Below are 24106 nucleotides of genomic sequence, written 5' to 3' on the forward strand. Positions count from 1 at the left end.
TTTAATGAATTCTGCTGGGCCAAAATTCTGTTATGACATCAAAAATTGTCAGCTTTGTGAAGTTATATTTTTATCTTGGGTCACCACTGTGATCCATGTCCTCCTCAACATTAAAACAAAGTTTAGATTATGTATTTTGGAATTATATTTTTTAATTAAACATCAGTATTAATTCACAAATTTGTTTATCTATTGCTGTGTATTTACAGTTAAGTATTTCCTGCATTGACCCATTTGGATGCAAAAATCAGATTTTACTAAGTGTTCTTACAAAAAGGATGATTCAAGATTATTCCTGAACAGGAGTTGAAGTGGAAGGCTCTTCTTTTGTTTCTGTGTATGCAGATTTGTCTGTCTATGTGCAACCTAGTGTGTATGCACTGAAATGACCTTACTTTATGCAAGAATAGCAGTTTTGACAGGTGTTTTTGCCATGCATGATGTGTGTTTCCCTTAACTGTAGTGTAGTTGTTTGTGGCATGTAGTGCATCTCTGTGTGTAAAGTGAAAGAGAAAGCAATGTGGGTTGTAGTTGGCAAACAAAAAATTATTCAAAATTCAGCTAACACTAAAAAACTCAGTTTAACCTAAAACTGCGAGGATGTGCAAATGACTCCTGTTCCCTTTTGCTGTCAGAACTGTGGTGAAGTGCAGCATTGCCAAATCCCAGGCCCTGTACAGCGCCCAGAGGGGGCTGAAAACCAACAACGCGGCCGTGGTGAAGGTGGGAGCCATCAGCATCAACATCCCACAGCACCCGGCCACGCTGCACAGCATGATGGTGCGCAGCTCCCACCAGCTCTCCAAGCAGATCTCCGACCTCATCCGGCAGCCCTCCACCACGTGAGTGCTCCCAAATCCCTCCCAGTTCCACGATTTTGCTGCCTCAGGTGCCTGTGGGACAGCCAGGCAGAGTAACAGGAAGGGTTTCCCACTCTTTGTCTTGGTCCACAGGCCCCAGCCAGCCAAAGAAGACATGGCGACTCCTCTGCCCTCTGAGAAGACTCCAACAAGCATCAATCAAACACCAGTTGAAACCAATGAATTCCCACAGCTGCCAGAAGGCTTGGAAAAGAAGCCCATAGTGCTGAAGTTCAGTGCCATGATAGACGGGATAGCTATTGGAGCAGCGCTCTTGCCCTCCCTGAAGGCAGAATACAAGATGGGAAGAATGAGGAGTCATGGAATGACAGGTAACAGTTCTCTGGAAGTTTAAAAATGTTACTGCTTTTAGTCTGGCCTTCCTATAAGCATCCAAGAGCGCTCTGTGTTTCTGTTGAATTATAGCCAGAGCTTTGAATCTGTTGCCATTGGCTTATGTTTTTTAATATGGGCTTCGATCAGATGGGCCCATATAGATAAATTACTCTGTGGTTGTCAGACACGATTCCCAGAGGCAGAATGCAAGAGCAGAGGAAGACATATATCCATTCTTAAATAGAACCCTCCCAGGACGCTTCCCTCTGACTGCTAAAATCAGTTTATGATCCTTGATTAATTAAATTCTAATTTGTAATGCTACTTGAGAATAGTCTTGTAGGGCCTCAGTACACCTGAGATGGTTTTTATGACTCCCTTCTCCATCTCATTACTGTGGAGTCTTAATTGTCTTTAAATATTAAGGAAACCCAGAATCATGTGGGTGGATATTTGTAGTTCTTTAGGTCTGTGCACTTCAACACAATCTGGAATATTTTTTTTCTATTATTCAAAAACTGTTCTTAAATTTAAGGATAAAGAAGAGATTCTTTTGCCAGTTCTTGTCTTTTCCCACCTTCCTTTTACAGGTGCCCAAACAAGATTTAATTTTGAGCTTCCAAACCACAGACTGCGCTTCACTTCAAAAGTTTCTGCCACTGACATGTCAACCATTCCTCCTTCGGCCAGTCTCAACCTCCCTCCTGTCACCATGTCAGGGAAATATGTCATGGAAGAGCATGACACTTACTCTGACCAGATTTGGAGCGTAGATGAGCTCCCTGCCAAGCAAGGCTACTACCTACAGGGCAACTACCTACGCTGTGTGGCTGAGGTAGGGCTTGAAGACTGCAGTCTTGTTATTTCCCTTGTTACAATTCTGCATGTGCATCTTCGTGTTATTTTAACAACCTGCCTCCTCCACAGCTCTTGGGTTTACAGGTTGAATCTAAATACTGAAAAATTTGAAGACCATTGTATTGTTTTATGGCTGGTTTATTTTATTGTGATTACACAGCTCTGTAAGTAGAATAATGAGACGACATAGAATATTAATGATATAAAATTTTTTGCTCAACACAGTATGTTCTATTCACAAGTTCTATTTGTGTGCCAATTTCCATGGTTAATGTTCCCAGAGAGAAAAGTGATGCTGCTTAAATAAAGCCTACCTGCTGGGGAAAATCAGGAGCCATTTCTACTGAGTGTAGTTCTTTAGTCAGTAAAATAGTCTGGTATGTTTGTAATTGAGACTTCTGATGTTTGCAGCTGAAAGAATGACTAAAAAGCCACTGTTTTTAAAATGAATTTTTCTTCTAAAATGTTTTATTTCTGCAGGTTGGCTCTTTTGAACATAATCTCACAACTGACCTTTTAAACCATTTAGTATTCGTGCAAAAAGTGTTCATGAAGGAAGTAAATGAGGTCATACAGAAGGTTTCAGGTAAGCAGAACACTTAAAATCAGCTTCAAGATCCTCAAACCTTGTTTGATGGCAACATTATGTAGCTCTCAGGATCAGCTCTTTGTTTCACAGACACCTTCATTTCACCTCTTGCACTCCAAGAAGCAAAACTGGACTTTGAAATAATAACAGAGGCTCTGGAAATTATTCAAGGTCTGTCATAAGCAGGACTTTTATTGGGAAGCAGGATTGTTTGGTATTCTGGACAGCCTGGATAGCCTCTGCGTCTCTCCATGATGTGACTGACCTTGACTGGGTTACCTTCTGTATTTACTTTGTTTCATTTGGACACTTCTTGAGTTATCCTAAAATGCTGTTACAGAAATGCAGCAAATCTTTAGTGGAAGGATTCATCAATAGTTGGAAGCATCATGGGGAAAGAAAGAATAAAAGGTGGTAGCTAAGTGAAAGGAGTGTCTATGTGTCCATCTACATCCTTTCATGTACCTATATGTGTGTATATATATTTAGCTGTACAAATGCAATAAAAGAACTGTGCAGGTCCACATGACATGCCCTCAAGGCAGTTAGAAAATGCAGTGGGGAAAATGGAAAATGCCAAATTCCCTGAATGATAATAAGAAACACCCTGATATTTGTTCCAGCCAAAATATATTAATATTGGGTAGTAAGAAAATGCTTAGGGGAAGAATAAGCCCTCAACGGCTGTCATTGTTCTATTAGAACATTTTTTGTAGAGGAGCATGCAGTGCTAAACCAGGAAACCTGTATTAGCTTTTACAGCATTTCTTAGTCTCTGCATTTTTATGTGAGGAATTTAGTGCCAATGCTGGTTTTCTGGTTCTCGAGACTATAAATTTGTGTTTCGAGTAGCAGCCTGATGGTTTTTGAAGTGTGACTCTTCCCTCCCATATTGGGGTAATTCATCAGGAACGTGGTCAGGTCAGCAATTCATGGGTCTGGGTGCTCAGTGCAGAACAGTGGGGGCCAAAATTGGCTTGGCCCTTCTGGCTTGGAACAAAGTAATTTTTTTAATGTCTTGAAAATACCAATTAATGTAACATGCTGCAGTGTGTTATGAAATTATGGTTTGTGTTTCACCAAAATATTGTTTGCATGTTATCCTTACATAAAAACTGTGTAAGTACCAATTACTTAAGGTGAAATTGCCAGATTGAGAGCTAGTTAATGAACAGAGCAGTCCCTGATAATTGCATCTGCAAGTTGAAGGCAGTGTTGATTAAAAGAAAATTATCCAGATACAAAATGGAGTGATAAAAATTTACTGTTGTCGTTTGGGGTTTTTTTAATCCATGATTTAACTGCCTGTTCTTACCACCAAATAACTGCAATTAGAAGAATTGGCATATTTGGAGAGAATTAATGACTTAGCCTTTTCCAGCAGCAAGCCCTGCCTATAAACTAAGTTAGAATGTAGATAAATCTCAAGGAGAATTAAAACCAGGGTTGCTCCTTCAAGTTAGGGCCTATGGGGGATACATAACTTGGTATGAAATGTGCCAGGATGAGGAGATAAACCTAAAAATAAAGTAATTGCAGAATACTCTTTGCTCCTGCCATTGAAAAGTACTGATAATTCAATTCCTCATTTCATGGAATTTGCATAGTATTTGGTGAAGTGTTAAATTTGTATTGTAAGGTAAGTAGGAGGTACGTTGGTGCAGGGGACAAATAACATCTCTTTTGAGAAGTAGCTATTACTGCTTTCAGGCTTGGAGACTTCCTATGGAAAATTTCTCAGCAGGGAGGAACATTGCCCTCTTCCTCATTCTTAGTAGAGAGCTAATAATTATATGTAAGAAGGTGAATCTGCACTGATGTCTTCAATCTTCATTTGTTTTTGAAAGTGTTCAGCTAGTCACTGTTTAAAATGAGGCTTCATTCACTGTCACCTTTTTATATGTACTGGTTTTAAAATTTTTTAATTGTTTAAAACTCTGACTGTGTCTATATAATGTGTACAGGAGGGGAGCAGCCAATACCTCTTTGGAATGAACATGATGGCACAACAGACGGAGAAAAACCAAAAATTCTTCTTTACTCATTGAGCCTACAGTTTAAGGTAATCTTTTGAAGACAACAGTGGTGGGTATTTTTTCCCTACCCTTCATGTCTCTGAACCAGATGCTCATAACTTTGTACCTTCCTTGTCCATTAGGGAATTCAAGTGACAGCTACAACTCCCTCAATGCGTGCTGTGAGGTTTGAAACGGGATTGATAGAACTTGAGCTCTCCAACAGACTGCAAACCAAAGCAATGCCTGGAAGTAGCAGCTACCTCAAACTGTTTGGAAAATGCCAGGTGGATTTGAATCTGGCTCTGGGACAGATTGTTAAACATCAGGTTAGTGCTCAAAATCTTTGCATGTAATATTCTTAATAGTGTGTGATTAAAAGATTACATAACCAAGCCAAGAGGTTGTTGTACAGTGCTGGCTTTTTGGTTTGGGTTTTTTTCCCCATACTATTAATATCTTAGAACTTCTTAGCCCTTTAGAACAGTAATTATAGCCTTTCTACTGAGTCAAACTCAGAACTTTTGTTGATATTGATATAATTTTTAGAATATTTGAATGAAATAATAAGATCAGAGAAGATCTAAAGTTTGCTAGACCTACATTTTGACCTAGTTTGTCTGTCTTGGTTTGACAGTTGCAGCTCTTGTATTCTTAAACCTGCTGTTACCTAGAATCACTAGTTCTAGGATATGGAGATATTTTGTGATGCCTAGAAACAGACAAATAGAAGTCTTAGGACCTATAAATCAACTGTCACAATAGAGGATCTGGATATCTAAGTCGTTATTTTAGTTATCAATTAATGATAAATAAGGAAAATGACGCTTTGATCAGAACTTAATGCAAGAATATTGAATATCCTCAAAGGGGCTTTGGCTAGAGGAGAAAAAGGGGACAGGAGACATCTTGTTTTAATTTTACATTTTGTCAAATTAATCTGATAATTTTTTTTCTTCCCACTCCCAATCCCTGAACTCTTCCTTGCGCAAACCTCTCCCTCATCCCATTTATTGGAACATTTTAAGGTTTATGAAGAAGCTGGTTCAGACTTCCATCAAGTTGCATATTTCAAGACAAGAATTGGATTAAGAAATGCTCTCAGAGAAGAAATCAGTGGTTCGTCAGACAGGGAAGCTGTGCTCATTACTTTGAACAGACCCATTGTTTTTGCCCAGCCCGTGGCCTTTGACAGAGGTATTGTAGAGACAATTGCTACAAATTTGTATCCATTCTGAGGAAGAGATGTCTTTTTTTTCCAAGAAGCTTAATTATTTAAGATCCAGCATATTTCATGTTAAGGCAAAATGTTAAGTAGCTGAGAAATTTGGGAGATCTCCTCCATGCCAACAAATTGATAATTCTGTCATCAAACATTAAAAATTCCGTTTGTTGAGCTGATTAATTTTCAGATGCTTTGGAGGAAGTCACTGTTGTAAATTTTCACAGATGAATAATGCTGAGAACCGGAGGACTTTGTGTATTTTAATGTATTAACTCTGATAGTAAATGATCAGGTTTGTCCATCTTGTCCTTTGAAACACAAGCCTGATCACTGCATCCTGAATGTGTGTATGTCCATTGTTATACATCCTCTGACTTAAAGTAATGGAGAACTGCAAAAAGGGGGGAAAAAAGAATTCATTTAGTGAATATGCTTTTTTCTTTTTTTAATGTGTTGATTTCAATTAAGCATTTTTGGTTTCCTCATCAAGCTGTGCTATTCTGGCTGAACTACAAGGCAGCGTATGACAACTGGAATGAACAGAGAATGGCTTTGCATAAAGATATTCATATGGCCACAAAAGAAGTGGTAGATATGCTGCCTGGAATCCAGCAAACCTCTGCACAGGCTTTTGGGACCCTGTTCCTTCAACTGACTGTCAATGACTTAGGAATTTGCCTGCCCATCACAAACACCCCTCAGGTAAGCAGAAGCATGACTACTGGAAGTCTGTTAAAATAGCAGTTCGTGTGTGGTACTTGTGCAAAAACCAGGTGATAAGTGTTTCAGAAGAGGTCTAGCTTTATAAAAGGAAATATGTAGGCTTTTTTTGAGGTAACCATAATTATAGATGTTCATATACAGAGCTAGAAATTAATCAGTCAGTCTATGCATTTAAGATTGTGCATAATTGTACATATCAAAATAAGCACCAAAACAATCACATAAAAATCAAAGCTACTTTCTGTCATTGTTCAGTCAAGTCATGTGTCACCTTTCCTGGAGGAAAGAATTAATCCTGGGCTTGTGTTTTGTGGTCGTGGAGCCATATAGATTATAGCCATTGATCAAACATGGACTTTAGTTCCTTTTCCAGATGAGCTTGACTTCTGGTGCCCTAATAAATTTATAATATAGGTGTTGCATTTAGGAAACAGCAATGCAAGGCATTGTATGGGCAGAGGTGATGCTTTTGAAACTGCAGAGAAAGAAAAATACGGGCTATGAGCAGGGGATCAGTTTTCTAATAGGGAAAGATAAATGGCACTTAGTAAATGTACAATTTCACTTTGACATTGCACTGACCATTAAATTCTCCCTGTGGTTTTATTTTCCAGTCTAACCACTCTGCAGATCTTGACACTGGCTCTGCTTTAGTCCTGACTATTGAAAGCACACTCATCACTGCCTGCTCCTCAGAGTCTTTAGTTAGCAAAGGTCATTTTAAAAACTTCTGTATCCGCTTTGCTGATGGCTTTGAGACAAGTTGGGATGACTGGAAACCAGAAATAAGAGGAGATCTAGTCATGAATGCATGTAAGTGGGAGTGATTTCACACTGGACAAGAACATTTCATACATAAGTCCACTTTTGCCCTTCCCCTTGACTTTAAAACTGCTGAGCTTTCCCAAAAAAAACTAAAAAGAAGGCTTTGACATTTTGAAAGCAAAATAATATGGATCTAAAAGGTTATATTGTTTTGTTATTTTCCTTAACTTCTTTGCTTTATGTTTCATTGTAATTATTTAAGTTCTGTCTGAGAGATGTGGGAAGAGTTGGATGCATTGCTTTCATACAATTTCATAAGATCCCAATAAGTTTTTAGCATATATTATTTTTATTTATATATACATATACATGTTATGGTGAAAAGTCTAGATTTTTTTTTGTGGAATTTTAAGGTGATATAAATACATATATATATATTTATACATAATATATATTTAGGATTTTGCATGTTACCTAGTAGATTCACTTTAGAACTCCTATCATTCTTTAATTATGGTGAGCAAGAAAACTGAGGGGTGGGATTGGGAAGGGCTAAAGGTCTAAAGCAACTTTTACTGGCTACCTAATCAGTGTATTTGCTTTGTATGCTTTGTGTAGGTGTTGTGCCAGATGGTACCTATGAAGTTTGTTCTAGGACAACAGGACAAGCTGCAGCAGGTAATGTGCTTTTTTAATAAATCAAGTCCTACATAAATAAAGCACTCATAAAAGATCAAATTTAAGTCCTTTAACTGTGTTTTAATTTAATTGGTTGGAGAAGAGTCAGCAATAGTTGCCCTAACAGTAATGTTGTCCTATTGCGTCCTATCTTAGGGATTGCTAAACCTTTCTCATGCTGAGGCTTTGCACCCTGAGCTCCCAGCTCTCTCACCTCTCCCACAAAAGTTTTTCTCTTTTTTTCTCTCACACCTCTCCTTTTCTCCAACTCCCCTAAGTAGTCTGGACATTGTTCAGAGCACTCAGAAATAGCTGTCAGTCTCTGTATTGGCCGTACTTCTGTTTAGAAAGAAAACCAGTATCTTGTGCAGTTGAGCTTAGAGCAAGGTCTGTATTTTGATGCAGTAAAATCATGGGAAGACAGGATATTCACTTGGCACACTACACATATAATATAACATCTTCCAGCATCACTGTTCAAGACTGGAATAAATAGGTCTGCGTTTTTTTGTGCGGAGAGACGTGTGTTATGTTTCTTGCTGTTGGAATTCCATTTTGGAATAGCATACTTGGCTGCAGTTGTAAGAGCTGAAGCTTGGGATGCTTTTTACTCTCTCTGAAGGGAATGTATTTTCATTAAGTCTGCCTGTGTTTTAGATCACTTGTTAAAGAAATACTAACTTTGTAACTGAGAAGTTTTCCCCAGAAAGTGTTTCAGTTGTGGAATATGTTTTTCTCAGAAAGGGCAGAAAAGACAGTTATTTTTAACTGGCAAATACTGTCTTAGCTAGTTAGCACATAATTCAGGATGTGGGATTTTTTAAAAGAGGAAAAACTGGCTAAACTAATTTTCTTTTTTTTTTTTAACACAGAAAGTAGTAGTGCTGGAACCTGGACCCTGAATGTGTTGTGGAAGATGTGTGGTATTGATGTCCACATGGATCCAAACATTGGGAAAAGATTGAATGCCTTGGGCAACACCCTCACTACATTGACAGGAGAGGAAGACATTGATGACATTGCTGACCTCAACTCTGTGAACATAGCTGACCTTTCAGATGAGGATGAAGTTGACACCATGTCTCCAACTATACATGCAGTAAGTGAATCCACCAAAACAGGTGCTGCTAATTGGAAAAGATGGGACAAAGTCTTCTGTCAGATGGAAAGGTCTTAGTCTGGATTTGAGTTCAGCTTGTGAGTCTTTATAGCTCATACAAGTGTTGGTCCAAATCAAAAACATTTGTGTGTGTATTTTCTACCTCCATATTTCAAAGGCAAGAAATCACAGATCATATCTCTACTGGTGTTATGTGGAAATATCAGTCTGGATTTGAAAACATGGAGGAGACATAGCACCTAACCTCAGGTGCCTGAATTGTAAAAGCTGTGGCTTTATTCTAGGTTTTCTTCACAGGAGAGTAGGTTACTAAGATGAGCAAATTAGAAAAACAAAAAACTACTTCTATGCAATATGCTGCTGACCTTGCTTTTCGGTTTGCCATAAAACCATTTTAACAGCTGTTTCTTAATGTCTCTTGCCTGACAACAGTGGTAACATTATCCCAGCACACTAATATTCCTGTTTGTTATTCAGAAATCAGGTGGAGGTTCCTTGGGTGGAGATGCACGCAAGCTCACATTTGGGCAGCGGATTGTAAATCACCTGCTGGGTTTGAGCCCCCCAACCCACCGATACTCTGTTCCTGTAGAATATCTCTTGGGCTCAGCGAAGCGGGATTTGCTCCAGTCTAGCAGAGCACATATGAAAGCAGGCAGATCCTGCTCATGGGGACATGTATGTAGTAGTTACAGTGTGTCTAACTGAATGATGGGCTTTGGATCACTGGAAAAAATCCAATCAGCTGCCTATTCACATCAATTGATTCTTTTGCATGCACTAGTCCAAATTTCGAGGTGTGTAATTCACTTTGCCTGCTGTTTAAATCATACTGGAGTCCAGTTTTTGATGAGGGCATTAATGAAATGTTTATTTTAAACAGGAGATTGTTGATCACCGGCGGCAGGGAGCTTCCAGTATCCAAACTGGAGAACAGCGAGGACGGAAGTTTATGAAGCGTTTAGTCGATATCAGAGAACTCAATGAGCAAGCTAAAGTCATTGATGACTTAAAGTAAGTGGGTTTTGTTTTATGTTCTTATCATATGTCTTGTTGGCACTGTTATGGTTAAGTGCAAATTGTTGCCTTTATTTAAAAATAAAAAATTGTCATTTTGGATTCCAGAGGAAAAAGCTATAAATGCAAGTACTCTCTCAAATCTCTGTGGTTGTTCCATAAATGTCAGATTAGTCTGTATTTTTCTGATTCTGCATCTTAATGACTAATTATAATCCTTTTCCTGTTGATTCAAAATTGTAGTTCCATCTTGATTTGTTGTCATGCTGATTACTTTAAGAAAATATATTGCTTTGAAACTGTAACAATCTTAGGAAGAAGAAAAATATTTTAATTTACTTTTTTTGCATCTTGTACATGATGTTTTCAAGATAAATCTCCTACACCGTATTTGAGAAAACCCTTAAGAAAAAATTATTTCAAATTTCACAAATTTAATCTGAACTTCTGTGAATTTTATTAATAGTAATTGCAAATATGCAATTTGCAAATATGGTTTGTTGGGCTTGTTTGGTTTTTTCTCCCCTCTTCCCCAAGACAGACTTACTATAAACGGATCTGTCTGGGATGGGAATACAGAGGTTGGTAATTACATGTTAAATAATGAAGAGGATACACATTTTACTGTTTGTACTTAAAATGAAATTGCTGTCACCATTCAGAGGGGAATTTTATCTGAACTTTAGATTTTTGGTTAAATGTTTGATCTAATATTTCTGCAGCCGTATTTGGCACTGGTCATAAGTACTGGAAAAAAAGAGAAAATGGGATAATTCCTGGGGAAAGCATTTTTACTTCACAGATTTTTGAAATGGTGAAAATAATATTTGTAAGATAACCCAACCATGCTTTATCTGCAGAAAATTAGGAGCAAGTGAAGGGACCATAAACCAAGAAATTCAGCGCTATCAGCAGCTGGAGTCGGTGGCTGTGAATGACATCCGCAGGGACGTCCGCAAAAAGCTCCGTAGATCCAGCATGAGGGTGAGCAGGATTAGGCTACTTGGAAAATATTGTAGCACCTGTGTCCCAAAAAACCTTTTACTTTGCTGGCACTCCCATGTAAAGTAGCATTTTAGCTTTGCCAGGGTTTTTCTCTGTGTTCTCAATTGTTGCATTTTGATATTATTTCTGTTTTAGGCTGCCTCCTTGAAAGACAAGTGGGGTCTCAGCTACAAACCCAGCTACAGCCGCTCTAAAAGCATTTCGGCATCAGGGAGGCCACCTCTGAAGAGAATGGACAGAACAAGGTGAGCTTCTGGGAATTTGGGATCTGTGGTAGCAACAGCAGCATATGAAGGAGGGGAAAGTTGGACTTTGGCCTGAAGAGTCCTTTTACTACAGGCAGCAGCTATTTGTGGTGGAATCAGATAGGAGAAGGTAATTTTGGAAGACAGGCATGTTCTAAAAAGCGTTTTGCTCATTTTTTTTGAAACCTCTGAGAAGATTCCACTTGTACAACAACTTGGGGTTTTCTATAGAATCCTGAAGAAATGTATATAAGGAAAAATGGCATGATGTCGTAATCTTGTTTGCTACACTTGATTTACAAACATCTACATTTTAAAAGGGCTGTTGTGATGAGAAGAAGAAAAGGAAATGCTTTTTTGTGTGTGAATAATTGTCCAATGCAGTAGATTACAAATACCTTATTTTCCTGTAATTTCTGCATGTGGGCTCAGGATGGAAAAGCTTGCATAAAGAAATAAGCAGAGAATAACTTAGTGATAGACTACTGGCCAATTTATGTGTACCTTCCTTCTCTTTTCTTCACCCCCTCCTTCCTTTTCATGTACCTAAGTGCTTCAATTGTGATTAATTATATTCCTCCATAACAAAAGGATAAATATGATGTAATATTTGTGTAGTTAAATCTTTGCAGGACCCTGAAATCCTGTAGTGCAACTCAAGAAGCTGTTTTGATTTGGTTTTGCTTACAGCTCTCGACTGGGAGACAGTGAAGACCTCCCAGATATCCGTGTGGATGCTGCATCCCCAGGGCCAAGAGTAACCTTCAACATACAAGATTCTGTAAGAATTACTTTATATGGCATATAATTGCATTCCCTGTGCCATTTGGTCCCGAGTTCATAGATAATTATATCCAGGCAGACCTGAATTTTCTTACGGTTTTGTGTGCCAGTTTCTGTTAGTGTTAGCTTCAAATTTTGGGTGTGCTTTTGGAAGATAGGCTTGTTTTGTTTGAAGACAGATGTATTTTGGCTCCTTAGCACAGAAATTAATTGAATCATGAAAGAAAAATATTTTTAAATGGCTTGATTGATTTTTTTTTTTAGGCTCACACAGTAGTACTTTCCTTGGAACTTTTGTCACAAATGTGCAAAAATCACCTAGAGTTTTCTGGTGTTTAAATAGATTTAGAGTTTTGGAAATGGGTGTTAGTCAGTTTGCTGTAGCTCTAGAAGTATATCCTTCTCAGTGTTTGAAATGGATCATTGAGTTGGTTTGGTGTTTGTTGTGGGTTTTTTTTGGTTTGGGTTTGGTTTTTTTTGCTGGGGTTTTTTTTTGGTGGGGGTTTTCGTTTGGTGTTTTTTTGGTTTTTGGGGGTTTTTTCCTTGTTTTGGGGGGTTTTGGGTTTTTGGGGTTTCTATATTTTTTGTTTGGTTGGGTTTTTTGTTTCTATGTTTTCTTATTTTAAAATGTTGATTTTGCATGGCTGAGATTATTGTAGCTGTTTTAATTTCTATATTTTTTTCATATCTATTAAGTTGAATCAAACAGCTTTGGGGATTGCACAACAATCCAGCTGTCCAGGGGAAGGGTATTTTCAGGTATTTCTCTGCAGAAACAAGTATTCATTGCCAGAGAACTAATTTATCTCATAGGGAGCTGCTTTTCAATATTTCATCTCTTTTGCGCTCAGCTAAACAGAATGTATATCAAGCTTGAAAATCTTTAAATACGTGAACTAAGAAGAAGAACTCAATTTATTGTTGGTGAACAACAATCAAAGTGCTTCTACACCCTTATGTAGACCTAAAATTTCTTGTAAAATGAATTATTGGGGTTTTGCTTGAAGACTGACCAAGGCTGATGGAAAGGGACCTGAGTCTAGGCTTGAAATGTGCTTTAGAAGAGGATTTTAGTGTGTGTGCCTTCACCTGTTACGTTGTATTCCAATGTAACAGCAATCAACACTGGTACAAAATAATTACCAGGTGGGAGGACATCATCTCACACTCTCATCTCTGTTGAAATTCTTATATGTAATACAGAGTAAGACATTTCCAAATAATAGCAAGTGGGGAATGTTCCAACACCTAATATCCTGAGAGCAAATGGAGATTTTAACTGCTTTCAAAAACGTGTTTAGGGAAAATAGTAGAGTTTTTTTCTTAAAAAAAAATTAACCAAGCAAATCCAAAATTCAAAACAAATCAGTAAAGACAAAACAAAATAAAAAAAAAAACAAACTGAAGAGACAGTAATGTTCTTTTTCTCCTTTCTAACTCATGTCATACTCCCAGGAAATAAATTACAGAGAGAGGTGGAAATGACACGTGGGAATGTGCTTTGCACATTTATCTATGTTCACATTTAAAAGCTATCCTACCTATTGTTGTTCTTCTGTAGAAGCTCAGTTAGCTTAGGTTTTGCTGACATAGCAAAATGCTATCAAACACTTAGAGGTATCAAATGTTGAATATTTTCTAAAAAATATGTTTTCTAAAAATTGTATTTTCCTGACATCATAACACCAGTTCAGCAGAACTCTAATTTGAATTTGCAGACAACTGTGTAGCTCTACAGTAACATTATGTAGGAAGTGCTGGTGTTTAACACTTGTAGATGCTTTTCACAGGCATATAAAGAATTTAAGGTTGGAAAATTGGAGGTGGCATGATTTCTGCGGGAAACAGGAGGCTCCTTTAGGACATTTGGTCCTGTGCTCGGGCTGGGGTACCCAGGGGTGGTGCTGTACATTCTGTGTAGTGCGCTGCATGCCCTCACTAACGCTCCCTGCAAGTCATGGGGACTTGGGCTGCCTTCTGTCCTTTTCTTACAAAACAGTTGTTAAATTTCAATTAAATCTTTCCATTTCTTCTAAATTGGTAAGAGCATGATGAGTCTTTATCTACCAGGCTGAGCTCAATCACTAGGGAATGGCAAATGTCTCCCCACCAAGCTTTCATTCCCTTCTTTTTCATAATCCCTCTTGCAATTCCTTTACCTGCTATCTCCTTGTTATGAGGAACTCTGAACTGAGAGTTTCTCATAGCACTCTTGCTTCTGTATTTCCAGATCTATCTACTGCATTCTTGGTGGAAATCATATCTGTGGAAATTTACTATCTTTTTGTCTTTTCACAATCAGTTTCCAGAGGAGACAGAAATGGACCTTTTGTCCGTAACTATTGATGGTCCCTCCCATTACTCATCTACTAGTGAAGGCTCATGCTCAGTATTTGGTTCACCCAAAACTCCAGTAGTCTTCTCACCCGGCATTCCCTTCCAGCCTGAAGAAGGACGCCGGGATGACAGCTTATCCTCCAGCAGTGAGGACTCGGAGAAGGAGGATGACCATGAAAGGGAGAGAACATATTTTTATAGGAAACCACCGTAAGTAAGAGTCCTGAGGAACAGCACAGACATGAAGATGATACCTGAATCAGTGTCAAGTTTCAGTACTCTCAAACTTGAAATACTGAATTTAAAGCTACAAATCTGATGAAGTATTGAATTTTGCCTCAAGGCAGGGGAGGTTGCATTCAGGGAGGTTGTGTGGGAGGTAGAGATGCTGATCAGAAAAAGAGGTAACTGTTAGAAATTTCAGGGCTTGACACAGAATGAAAGAACTTGAAAAATGAGTTTTTGGTGGCACAGAAGACTTTCACAAACTAGATGTAATAATGTGGATATCTACAAATATGAAATTTATTGTGTATATATACTTTTGCTTGTTTTTTGATTGAGAATTTAAGCAAGGCTTCATTTTTTGTAACACCCTATATTAAGAAATGTTGGGTCACTTTATTGCTGCATATCGGATAAGGCCTTCTCCAAAAAAGTTTTTGAGAGATTATACACCGAGTGAGGACAGAGTTTGGGAACACCTTCTAACCCCTCCTGAGGTCAATGTCCTGCTGATATCTGCCCCCACCTGTGCCTGTGCAGGAGCACCTCTCGCAAGAAAGCCACGGGCTTTGCCGCTGTCCACCAGCTGTTCACTGAGCGCTGGCCAACAACACCCACCAACAGAAGCGTCACTGGCACCACCACGGAGAGAAACATTGACTTTGAGCTTGATATCAGGGTTGAAATTGATTGTGGGAAGTGTGTGCTGCACCCCACGATGCTCCAGCAAGAGCATGACGATATTAGTTTGCGAAGGTAAGAAACGTGTGTGTTAGTTCATTACCAGCACTTTATTTGTAGTGATTACCACTGTCTGATAACAGCACCATATGTTGCAATTGTTCTGGATGAGTGTGGCACAGGAAATTGCTTTGATAACATGAATATAATTATTTTAGGAGCTATGATCGGAGTTCCAGGAGTTTGGATCAGGAGTCTCCTTCAAAAAAGAAGAAATTTCAAACTAATTACGCATCTACTACTCATTTACTGGCTGGCAAGAAAGTGCCATCATCTCTACAGACAAAATCCAGTGATGTGGAAACAACAGTGTTTTATATTCCTGGGGTGGATGTAAAGGTAAAATGAGGAGATAACTCAGCAGGAAGGCAATGACAGTGTTTTCTCCTGAACACTGTAAAACTTTACACACCTTTGTTTTTTTTTAATCATTGTTTCTGTATCCTAGCAAGAAAGGGTCTCAACAGAAACATCCTTGTATTTTGTGATTTGAAATCTTATTAAATAAGAACGGGGAAAAATCCTGTCATGCTGAAGGAAAACTTCATGCAGTTCAGTTGAGGCAATGTCATAAATCAAATGCTCCTCACTTGAAACAGCTTGGCTTTTCTGGTCCTTTGATATGGAAGGACTATATGTGTCCATTTTCCAGTATTCCAGGCTGTCTTCAGGGATAAGTTATACCTCAGGTCCTGCCCGTTGCTCTTAGTCAAATTTAGGAATAACTAGACATTCTCTACAGCTTTTGTTATGTTCTGTGTTTTCACTAATGGTCTACTGTGCACACAGAGGAGGTGAGAACTCTTGGAATGTCTTATTTTTATTTTTCTATGCTAATTTCTGTGTGCCTGTGTTTAATAGTGGAACAATTCCACCATACAAAGACAGAAAGGACCTGTGTGCACAGGTAGCACAGGATGCATGTGATGTAACAGAAACAAGCTTTAGAGATTGTTTCTAAATAATTCCTTCTGTTTCTCTGTTTCATTGATTTTTTTTTAATAGTTTGTTAATTTATACTAAGTTTTCAGTTCTTAATATGTGTAGGACATGCACTGGAATGTAACATATCTTACAATGATATTTCTGTAAGAATGTAATGAGAAGAAATGAATTTTGAAGGGAAGGAGTGACACCAAATGGCTGTATAGAAATTGAGCTCTTCATGTGAAGTAACTTGACCTTCATTTGCTTTCCAGTTGCACTACAACTCCAAGACACTGAAGACTGAATCGCCAAACACTTCTCGAGGCTCCTCTCTGCCACGCACTCTTTCCAAAGAGTCCAAGCTGTATGGTATGAAAGATACTGCCACATCTCCTCCTCTATCTAGCACTATCCACAGCAAGACTAACACCTTACTTCCTCCCCAACCCCCACCCATCCCATCAGGTACTTATAGACAAACTTTCTGAACCTTTCATGGATATATTTTTCCTTGGTGTAATCTACTACCTTTTGATCTGGCTGCACATTACCTGGACTGCTGTATTTATCCAGTATTGACTTTGGCTGCAGAAACCTGACCTCAGAAGCAAGAATGCAGTTCATAAAGCTGCATTTTTATATACTGTTTGCCAAACCAATCTCAGAAATATTTCTGTCATAGTCACCATATCCCAACAATGGGCTGTCACTGCCTTCTCCCTGTTTTCATTTAAAAAAAGAATGTTGGAAGAGTGAAGTTTAACTATCTGTAAATATCTCACCTGTTACAGGCCTTTAAATAGCCATGATTTGAAGTAACATGAGTTCTAAGACAAATTTTGTTTTGTCTGCAATGATTCCTCTTTTTCAAGCAGGAGGCTGTTGTTACTTCATGTCAGATCCAGAGGCACATAGATTGCACCTCCAGTTTCTAAGACTCTCACTCTTCTCTCCTTTGGCATTTGAATATTGCTTTAAACACAAATCTGAAATTTTTTCAGAATTTGATCAGCAGGCAAAATTAATAACTGCCAGTTGTACGTTTTGCCTTATAAAATCAGAAGAGATGCTGGGAGAGAACAGTGAAATGGGGATACCTTCCTCAGTTCTCCATGCTGTTCAACCATTAGTCCTTACTTCTTTAGATTGCCAAGTGTTGTGTAGTAGTTTATGCTATTTCTCTTCACTTTTGTTCTCTACTTTCCTATCCTCTGTGTAATCTTTGCCTTTAAATTCTTACCATATCATGTCCAGGTACTGACTCTTGCTGGTTTTAAGTCTGTAAGCTCTACATTTGGCGTGGAAATTGCACTTGTATAGTAATATAAATGTCTCCCCAGACTAGAGATTGGATTGTAATTACTTTATTTCTTATGCATTGAATTTCTATAAGTATTTATTAGTCCTGAATGGTTTTGAAATACATTTATTGTTGTTTATACTACTTTTTTATAATAGTACTTTTCCTCTTGAAACCATTCCTCTGGAATGGAAACCACCTTGTCATATTGTCTTTGGTTTCCAGTAAAATTAAGATGGGAAAATTAAGTCAGAGACACAAAGCAGGATAGTTTGCACAAAATGAAAATTCAGTGCTTTGTTTTTTTAGCAAATAAAAGGATTTTAAGTCTCTCTTTTACTAGTTAATTTTTATATTTTTCTTGGAGAATTTAAAATCCATATCTCCATTTATGTATATTCATTCTAATAGCTGTATTTCATAGAGACAGTAAGTGAGCTGGTACTAATATCTTCCCTGCATATTTATATTTTGGTGAGCACTGATTCAAGTCTTTTCCACAGATTTGGAAGACAGTAACCTTTTTATTAGTTTTTACTCTGGCTAGTTCCAGGCTCTTAGAAATGCTGGTTTGGAATCTTTAGTTATTCTTTTCATAAATATAGTAGGACTTGCCATTTACATTTTTAATTTTTGATGTATTTTCGCTATTTAAACTGACATTTTTTCCAGACTTGTGCATTTATTTTTCCTAATTCCACTTTCATTTCCAGTCAGCTGCCGTTACTTCGCTTTGGGTCTTTGGAGATCTCTGTGTGTTTCTTTTCAGTGTTATTTTCTGGAAAGTGAGGTGGTGGCAATGACAACAGAGTGCTTGGTGGAGAACATGAGCAATGGAATTACTACAATTAAGTATTACAGACTAATGGTTGTTTTTGCAGTTTATAAGTGAAAACTTAATGACTTAATTTTTTCTAGCAGATCTGGTCTATGTCTCTTCAGATGATAGAGAAGATTAGAGGGCACAGCTGATAAGTTATGAAGTGTCTTCTAATGTTTATCGGTTACTGCTCAGTGGTATTACCTTAGACAAATGTATCTTTTAAATGTTGCAGCCAAAGGGAAGGGAAGTGGTGGAGTGAAAACTGCTAAACTCTATGCGTGGGTTGCACTCCAGTCACTGCCAGAGGAGATGGTGATCAGCCCATGCCTCCTGGACTTCCTGGAGAAAGCTCTTGAAACCATTCCCATTACACCCATTGAAAGGAATTACACAGGTGAGTTGGACATTTGTATGCTAGCAGTCTGTGCTGTTTTGGTATTGAGCTGCTTCTCACTTTCAATTCCACTTTCTAATGAGTTCTTGTACTTGTTAAAAGCTGTTAGTTCCCAGGATGAAGACATGGGACAGTTTGATATACAGGATCCCTTAGAAGAGTCCACAACATCCTTAGTGTCATCCTCAACATCAGCATATTCCTCCTTCCCTGTAGATGTGGTGGTTTATGTACGAGTTCAGGTGAGACTTTAACTCAACATTCAGGGTAGTAAGTAACTAGTCACAGTCTTTTAAACAATCTGTGCTTCTAAGTTTGCTTTTTAAAAAATAAAACTTTTTTCAAGTGTGCCTTCTGAATGCTTTATTTTCTTTCTGCCTGTCAGCCCTCTCAAATCAAGTTCAGCTGCTTGCCGGTATCCAGAGTTGAATGTATGCTGAAGTTGCCTTCCCTGGATCTTGTTTTCTCTTCCAACCGAGGAGAGCTGGAAACTTTAGGCACCACATACCCGTCAGAAAGTGTGTCCATTGGTGGCAATACTTCACAGAGTGGCTCAAAGAATTCCGCTAGTAAATCTGGAGCACCAGGTAATGTGTGTAAATGTCGATTCTATACACAGAATATTTAAGCTATATTGCTGCTAGAGGGCATAATTTGAAGTGTATTTGGTCTGTTTAATACTGCTGTTAACATTATTTTGTGTTTGAAAATGCTTTCAAAATCTGATTTGTGCCCAAAAAAATGACTCCAGGTTCATCGCCTGGCCTCGGCAGCCCTCTTGGCAGGACACGGCACAGCAGCAGTCAGTCAGACCTGACGACTTCCAGCAGCAGCTCTTCAGGCCTGAGCTTTACTGCCTGCATGTCTGACTTCTCCCTCTATGTGTTCCATCCCTATGGAGCTGGAAAACAAAAATCAGCTGTTACTGTGCTAACTCCTGGATCAGGAGCCCTGGGTATGTAACAAGGTTTTGTTTTCTTAAATAAGCAGTATTTAAGTGTGGTACAGTTTTCTGAACTGCTGATCTGAAAAGATCACAGAAGATGAAAATTTTTCCTTCCCACCTGCTTCTAGGTAATGTGGACGAGGAGCCAACTTCAGTCACTGGCCGGAAGGATTCCTTGAGCATCAACCTGGAGTTTGTCAAAGTCAGCCTGTCACGGATCAGGCGTTCCGGAGGCTCCTCCTTTTTTGAGAGTCAGTCTGCGAGCAAAGCTACCAGCAAGATAGACACCACATTGATAAACATATCTGGTAAATGCTTCTTTCATTTTAATCCCATCTATTCAGCTAATTAGAGATCTTCTGTTACAGTGATTGACTTTGCTCTTGGCAGCTTTTTTTTTTTTTTTTTTTTAGGTCTATGTACTTATTTTTTGCCCTTGCACATGGGATCCTGATTTACTGGGCAAACAGCAGCATGATTGTGATTAATCTGCCATTAAAATCCTCACATGAGGATTCTGAGGCACATCACAACACAAGCAGGACTCCACATAGTCTGCCTTCTTAGGTTCCATCTTGCCATTATGAAATGCATTTGTATTTAACATTTGGACTTGGAGAAGTGGCAGCACCTCAGGAAAACTCTTTTTTCATGACAGCACAGACAATACTGCTAGGTGAAGAAGAATTTGTCTTGGTTACCCAAACCTGTTTCTACTGGGAATTTACAACTGTGTGGATGTGCTCTTTCTTTTTCAGCTGTCTGTGACATCGGATCTGCTTCTTTCAAGTATGACATGCGCCGCCTCAGTGAGATCCTGGCCTTCCCCAGGGCTTGGTACAGGAGAAGCATTGCTAGAAGGCTTTTCCTGGGTGATCAGACAATAAATCTGCCAGGTAGGAGACTGCTTCTTATCACAAAAAACCTTGTTATACAATGGGTTACAGTAGGAATTTTATAAGCATTTCTTACCCATATCTTATTGCATGTGTGACTAGATGTGAATGTATTGTAATTTTCTCCATATGCAGTCACTCAAAGAAGTTTAATAGAAAATCCTAGAAGGAGGAAATGAAAAAATTCTAAAGTAGGGCCATTGAATAATTTAAGAGTATATTCTAAGGCCAGGTTGGATGGGGCCCTGAGCAACCTAATCTAGTGAATGGTATCCCTGCCCAAGGCAGGGTTGGAACCAGGTGATATTGAAGATCCCTTCCAACCCAAACCATTGTATAGTTCTGTGATTTATTAATGAAGACAGTAGAAAACTTCTAGTTATGTTAAATGAAATATATTTTGACATGCTCCAAATACTTCTTAGTGTATGGGAGGATATGGTTAGACACAAATGAAATAGTTTTTCTGTGTTTTATATGCTGCTTTTTCTCCAGTAGCATCAGGCCCTGGGACACCAGATTCAATTGAAGGAGTGAGCCAGCATCTTTCTCCTGAATCCTCACGAAAGGCATACTGTAGGACATGGGAGCAGCCCTGCCAATCTACTTCCTTTACCCACATGGCACAGTCACCCAATGTTTTCAGTGAACACAGTGCCAGCAGCAGTATGTCACCTGGGACAGCATCTCACAGCCTCAAGTCTCCAGCTGTCACAAGATCCAGGAGCGTGTCTGACTCTTCAGTGCCTCAGAGAGGTGAGTAGATAATGCATATTTTATTTTTAAGTATTTCCATCAGTACGAAAGGAGTATGTCATTGCTGCTTTGAAAATATTCTTTTCCACAGTGCTTGGCACTGGAGAGTCAAGGGCTTAGAGAAGGGGAAATGTCTGAAATGGATGAATGAAAGTTGTTAGCATATTTTCCATAAATTGCACTGTCTGTGTGTGTACAGTGAGTAAATTTCTATGGCAACTAAAGCAATACTTATTGCAAATCTTCTAGTTCTCACTTCTTTCACAGTTTTGTGCTCTTTAAGTATTGTGCTTGTCAGTCCTTTTGTAGTAATTACAATGGATATATTCTACCAGTTTTTCCTAGCATGTGGAATAATTTAATTTTTTGTCTCTTTTTTATTTTGTTTAGATACTCTCACAAAAACATCAACTCCATTTAATAAGTCAAATAAAGCTGGAAGCCAGCAAGGAACGCCATGGGAAACACTAGTTGTGTTTGCTATGAACCTAAAACAATTAAATGTTCAAATGAATATGAGCAACGTAATGGGCAATACCACGTAAGTATAAAGCAAGATCAAGCATGTTTTAACAGGTGGTGGTGTTTTGGGCGGAAGAACTTTTTTTTTTCCCCACAGACTGTTTACAATCTGTTGTCTTTTAGCTTTAAAATCCTACCTTTTTCAGTTTTGAACTGAGAATTGCCTCATGAATAGTACAGAGGCTTAATGCCTCTGAAGTCACATATGCCTAAACCACATTATTTATTGCTTTCCAGTAGATTGTGCTCAGTTTCTCTTTTGACACCCTGGAAAGTAGTTGTCTCTTTTTACCTCTGTTCCAGGTGGACCACCAGTGGTTTGAAAAGTCAGGGCCGTCTGTCTGTGGGAAGTAGCAGAGATCGGGAAATCAGCATGTCTGTGGGCTTGGGAAGATCCCAGCTGGACTCCAGAGGGGGAGTTGTTGGAGGTACCATAGATGTTAACACCCTGGAGATGGTGGGTAAGTTGGAAATCCTCCTGCTATTAGCCTATGCTCCAATAAAGGTGAAATCACTGGAAAAACTGATTTTCATCTCTTTAATATGGTATTTCTATATTGCTTTGGTTTCAGCTCACATTTCTGAACACCCAAACCAACAGCCCAATCATAAAATTGAAATTACTATGGGTTCTACTGAAGCACGTGTTGACTATATGGGATCTAGTATTCTAATGGGAATATTCAGTAATGCTGATCTTAAACTACAGGATGAATGGAAAATCAATCTGTATAATAATCTGGATTCCAGCATGACTGATAAGAGGTAATAATGTTTCCTGTGTTTAAAATGTATGATGTGTGATAATGTCAAATGTCTTCTGTCCAATATTGCTAACCAGAAATGTGTCTGCTAGAATGCAATTGTTTGGTTTTGGGGGTTTTTTAACTGTCACTAAAAAATAGATTAACTGCTAATTTTTTGCTCTTTTTAATATCTAGTGAGATATTTGTCCATGGGGACTTGAAATGGGATATCTTCCAAGTGATGATTTCAAGGTCAACTACACCAGACCTGATAAAAATAGGAATGAAGCTCCAGGAGTTCTTCACTCAGCAGTTTGATACAAGCAAGCGGGCTCTGTCCACCTGGGGGCCTGTTCCTTATCTCCCTCCCAAGACAATGGCAAACAACTTAGAGAGAAGCTCACATGAGCAATGTAAGTGCTACAAAAAATAATATGATTCCCAGTTAGTATGTTTTATTTGCAAAAAATTATCTCAGAGAGAGTGTCAATGAAATAGCTAAGAAAATATCACTCATAATTCTATGTTTTACTAAAAATATAAATATGGCAGCAATCTTTTCCTGCATCTTGCCTGAAGTTTGTTGTTTGTGTTTGCTTTGCAGTGTTGGATGCAGCCCATCATCGCCACTGGCCAGGAGTTCTGAAGGTGGTATCTGGGTGCCACATATCCCTGTTTCAGATGCCACTGCCAGAAGATGGGATGCAATTTGGAGGATCCATGAGCCTACACGGGAACCATATGACCCTGGCTTGTTTTCATGGCCCTAATTTCCGCTCAAAATCATGGGCCTTATTTCACCTTGAAGAACCCAATATTGCATTTTGGACAGAAGCCCAGAAAGTTTTAGAAGATGGTAATTTAAACTGTTTACTCATTTCCCTAAATTTCTTTATGTGAGTTTTTAAGACTGTATTAATACTTAAAACGAAATAAAAGAAAAATTTATTTTTTGTATGAATCAAGATTATTTCCTGGAAATGTTTCACTTATCTAAAAATAATCTGTTCCCTCCCCATCTTTACCACAATTTGCTTTATCTGTGGAATAATGCAAAGTACTTTTTCAAATATACTGGATATGTCCTTGATAGTAATTGTGTGTGTGTGTTTGTGTAGTCCTTTCTAGGTATATGACAAATTTTCATGATCTCAGTACTTATATTTGTCTTAATATTGAGAAGTTTTATTGTCTGTAGCTACTGAGGATTTAGTTTCCTAGTTGTTTGTTTTATACCAGGTTTTATTCCATTGGCATACTAATTATTCATGTTA

At 38.4% G+C, this 24106-nt stretch overlaps 1 protein-coding gene across 11 annotated transcripts in view; it reads left to right on the forward strand.

The window, feature by feature from the left end:
* The window catches only part of BLTP1 (bridge-like lipid transfer protein family member 1), an 89374-nt gene that overhangs the window by 61432 nt on the left and 3836 nt on the right, over positions 1-24106 (forward strand). For 4 of the 11 annotated variants that reach the window (XM_085057820.1, XM_085057819.1, XM_085057824.1 and 1 more), the window contains 33 exons: positions 636-842; positions 954-1192; positions 1787-2031; positions 2535-2640; positions 4608-4705; positions 4802-4987; positions 5687-5855; positions 6374-6585; positions 7221-7419; positions 7990-8049; positions 8922-9148; positions 9647-9847; positions 10053-10183; positions 11047-11170; positions 11327-11436; positions 12127-12217; positions 12916-12978; positions 14522-14766; positions 15322-15537; positions 15681-15861; positions 16722-16914; positions 18805-18966; positions 19069-19208; positions 19352-19553; positions 19718-19921; positions 20041-20220; positions 20671-20808; positions 21304-21564; positions 21955-22105; positions 22390-22547; positions 22659-22851; positions 23028-23245; positions 23437-23688. In XM_085057820.1, the coding sequence (XP_084913946.1) occupies positions 636-842; positions 954-1192; positions 1787-2031; positions 2535-2640; positions 4608-4705; positions 4802-4987; positions 5687-5855; positions 6374-6585; positions 7221-7419; positions 7990-8049; positions 8922-9148; positions 9647-9847; positions 10053-10183; positions 11047-11170; positions 11327-11436; positions 12127-12217; positions 12916-12978; positions 14522-14766; positions 15322-15537; positions 15681-15861; positions 16722-16914; positions 18805-18966; positions 19069-19208; positions 19352-19553; positions 19718-19921; positions 20041-20220; positions 20671-20808; positions 21304-21564; positions 21955-22105; positions 22390-22547; positions 22659-22851; positions 23028-23245; positions 23437-23688 (5762 nt within the window). The remainder of the gene's footprint in view (positions 1-635; positions 843-953; positions 1193-1786; positions 2032-2534; positions 2641-4607; positions 4706-4801; positions 4988-5686; positions 5856-6373; positions 6586-7220; positions 7420-7989; positions 8050-8921; positions 9149-9646; positions 9848-10052; positions 10184-11046; positions 11171-11326; positions 11437-12126; positions 12218-12915; positions 12979-14521; positions 14767-15321; positions 15538-15680; positions 15862-16721; positions 16915-18804; positions 18967-19068; positions 19209-19351; positions 19554-19717; positions 19922-20040; positions 20221-20670; positions 20809-21303; positions 21565-21954; positions 22106-22389; positions 22548-22658; positions 22852-23027; positions 23246-23436; positions 23689-24106) is intronic. The other 7 variants (XM_085057821.1, XM_085057826.1, XM_085057827.1 and 4 more) reach the window with 7 other exon arrangements.

This window comes from Lichenostomus cassidix, chromosome 4, assembly GCF_008360975.1.
Source record: "Lichenostomus cassidix isolate B80296 chromosome 4, HeHo_3.0, whole genome shotgun sequence".
NCBI classification, from domain to species: Eukaryota; Metazoa; Chordata; class Aves; order Passeriformes; family Meliphagidae; genus Lichenostomus; species Lichenostomus cassidix.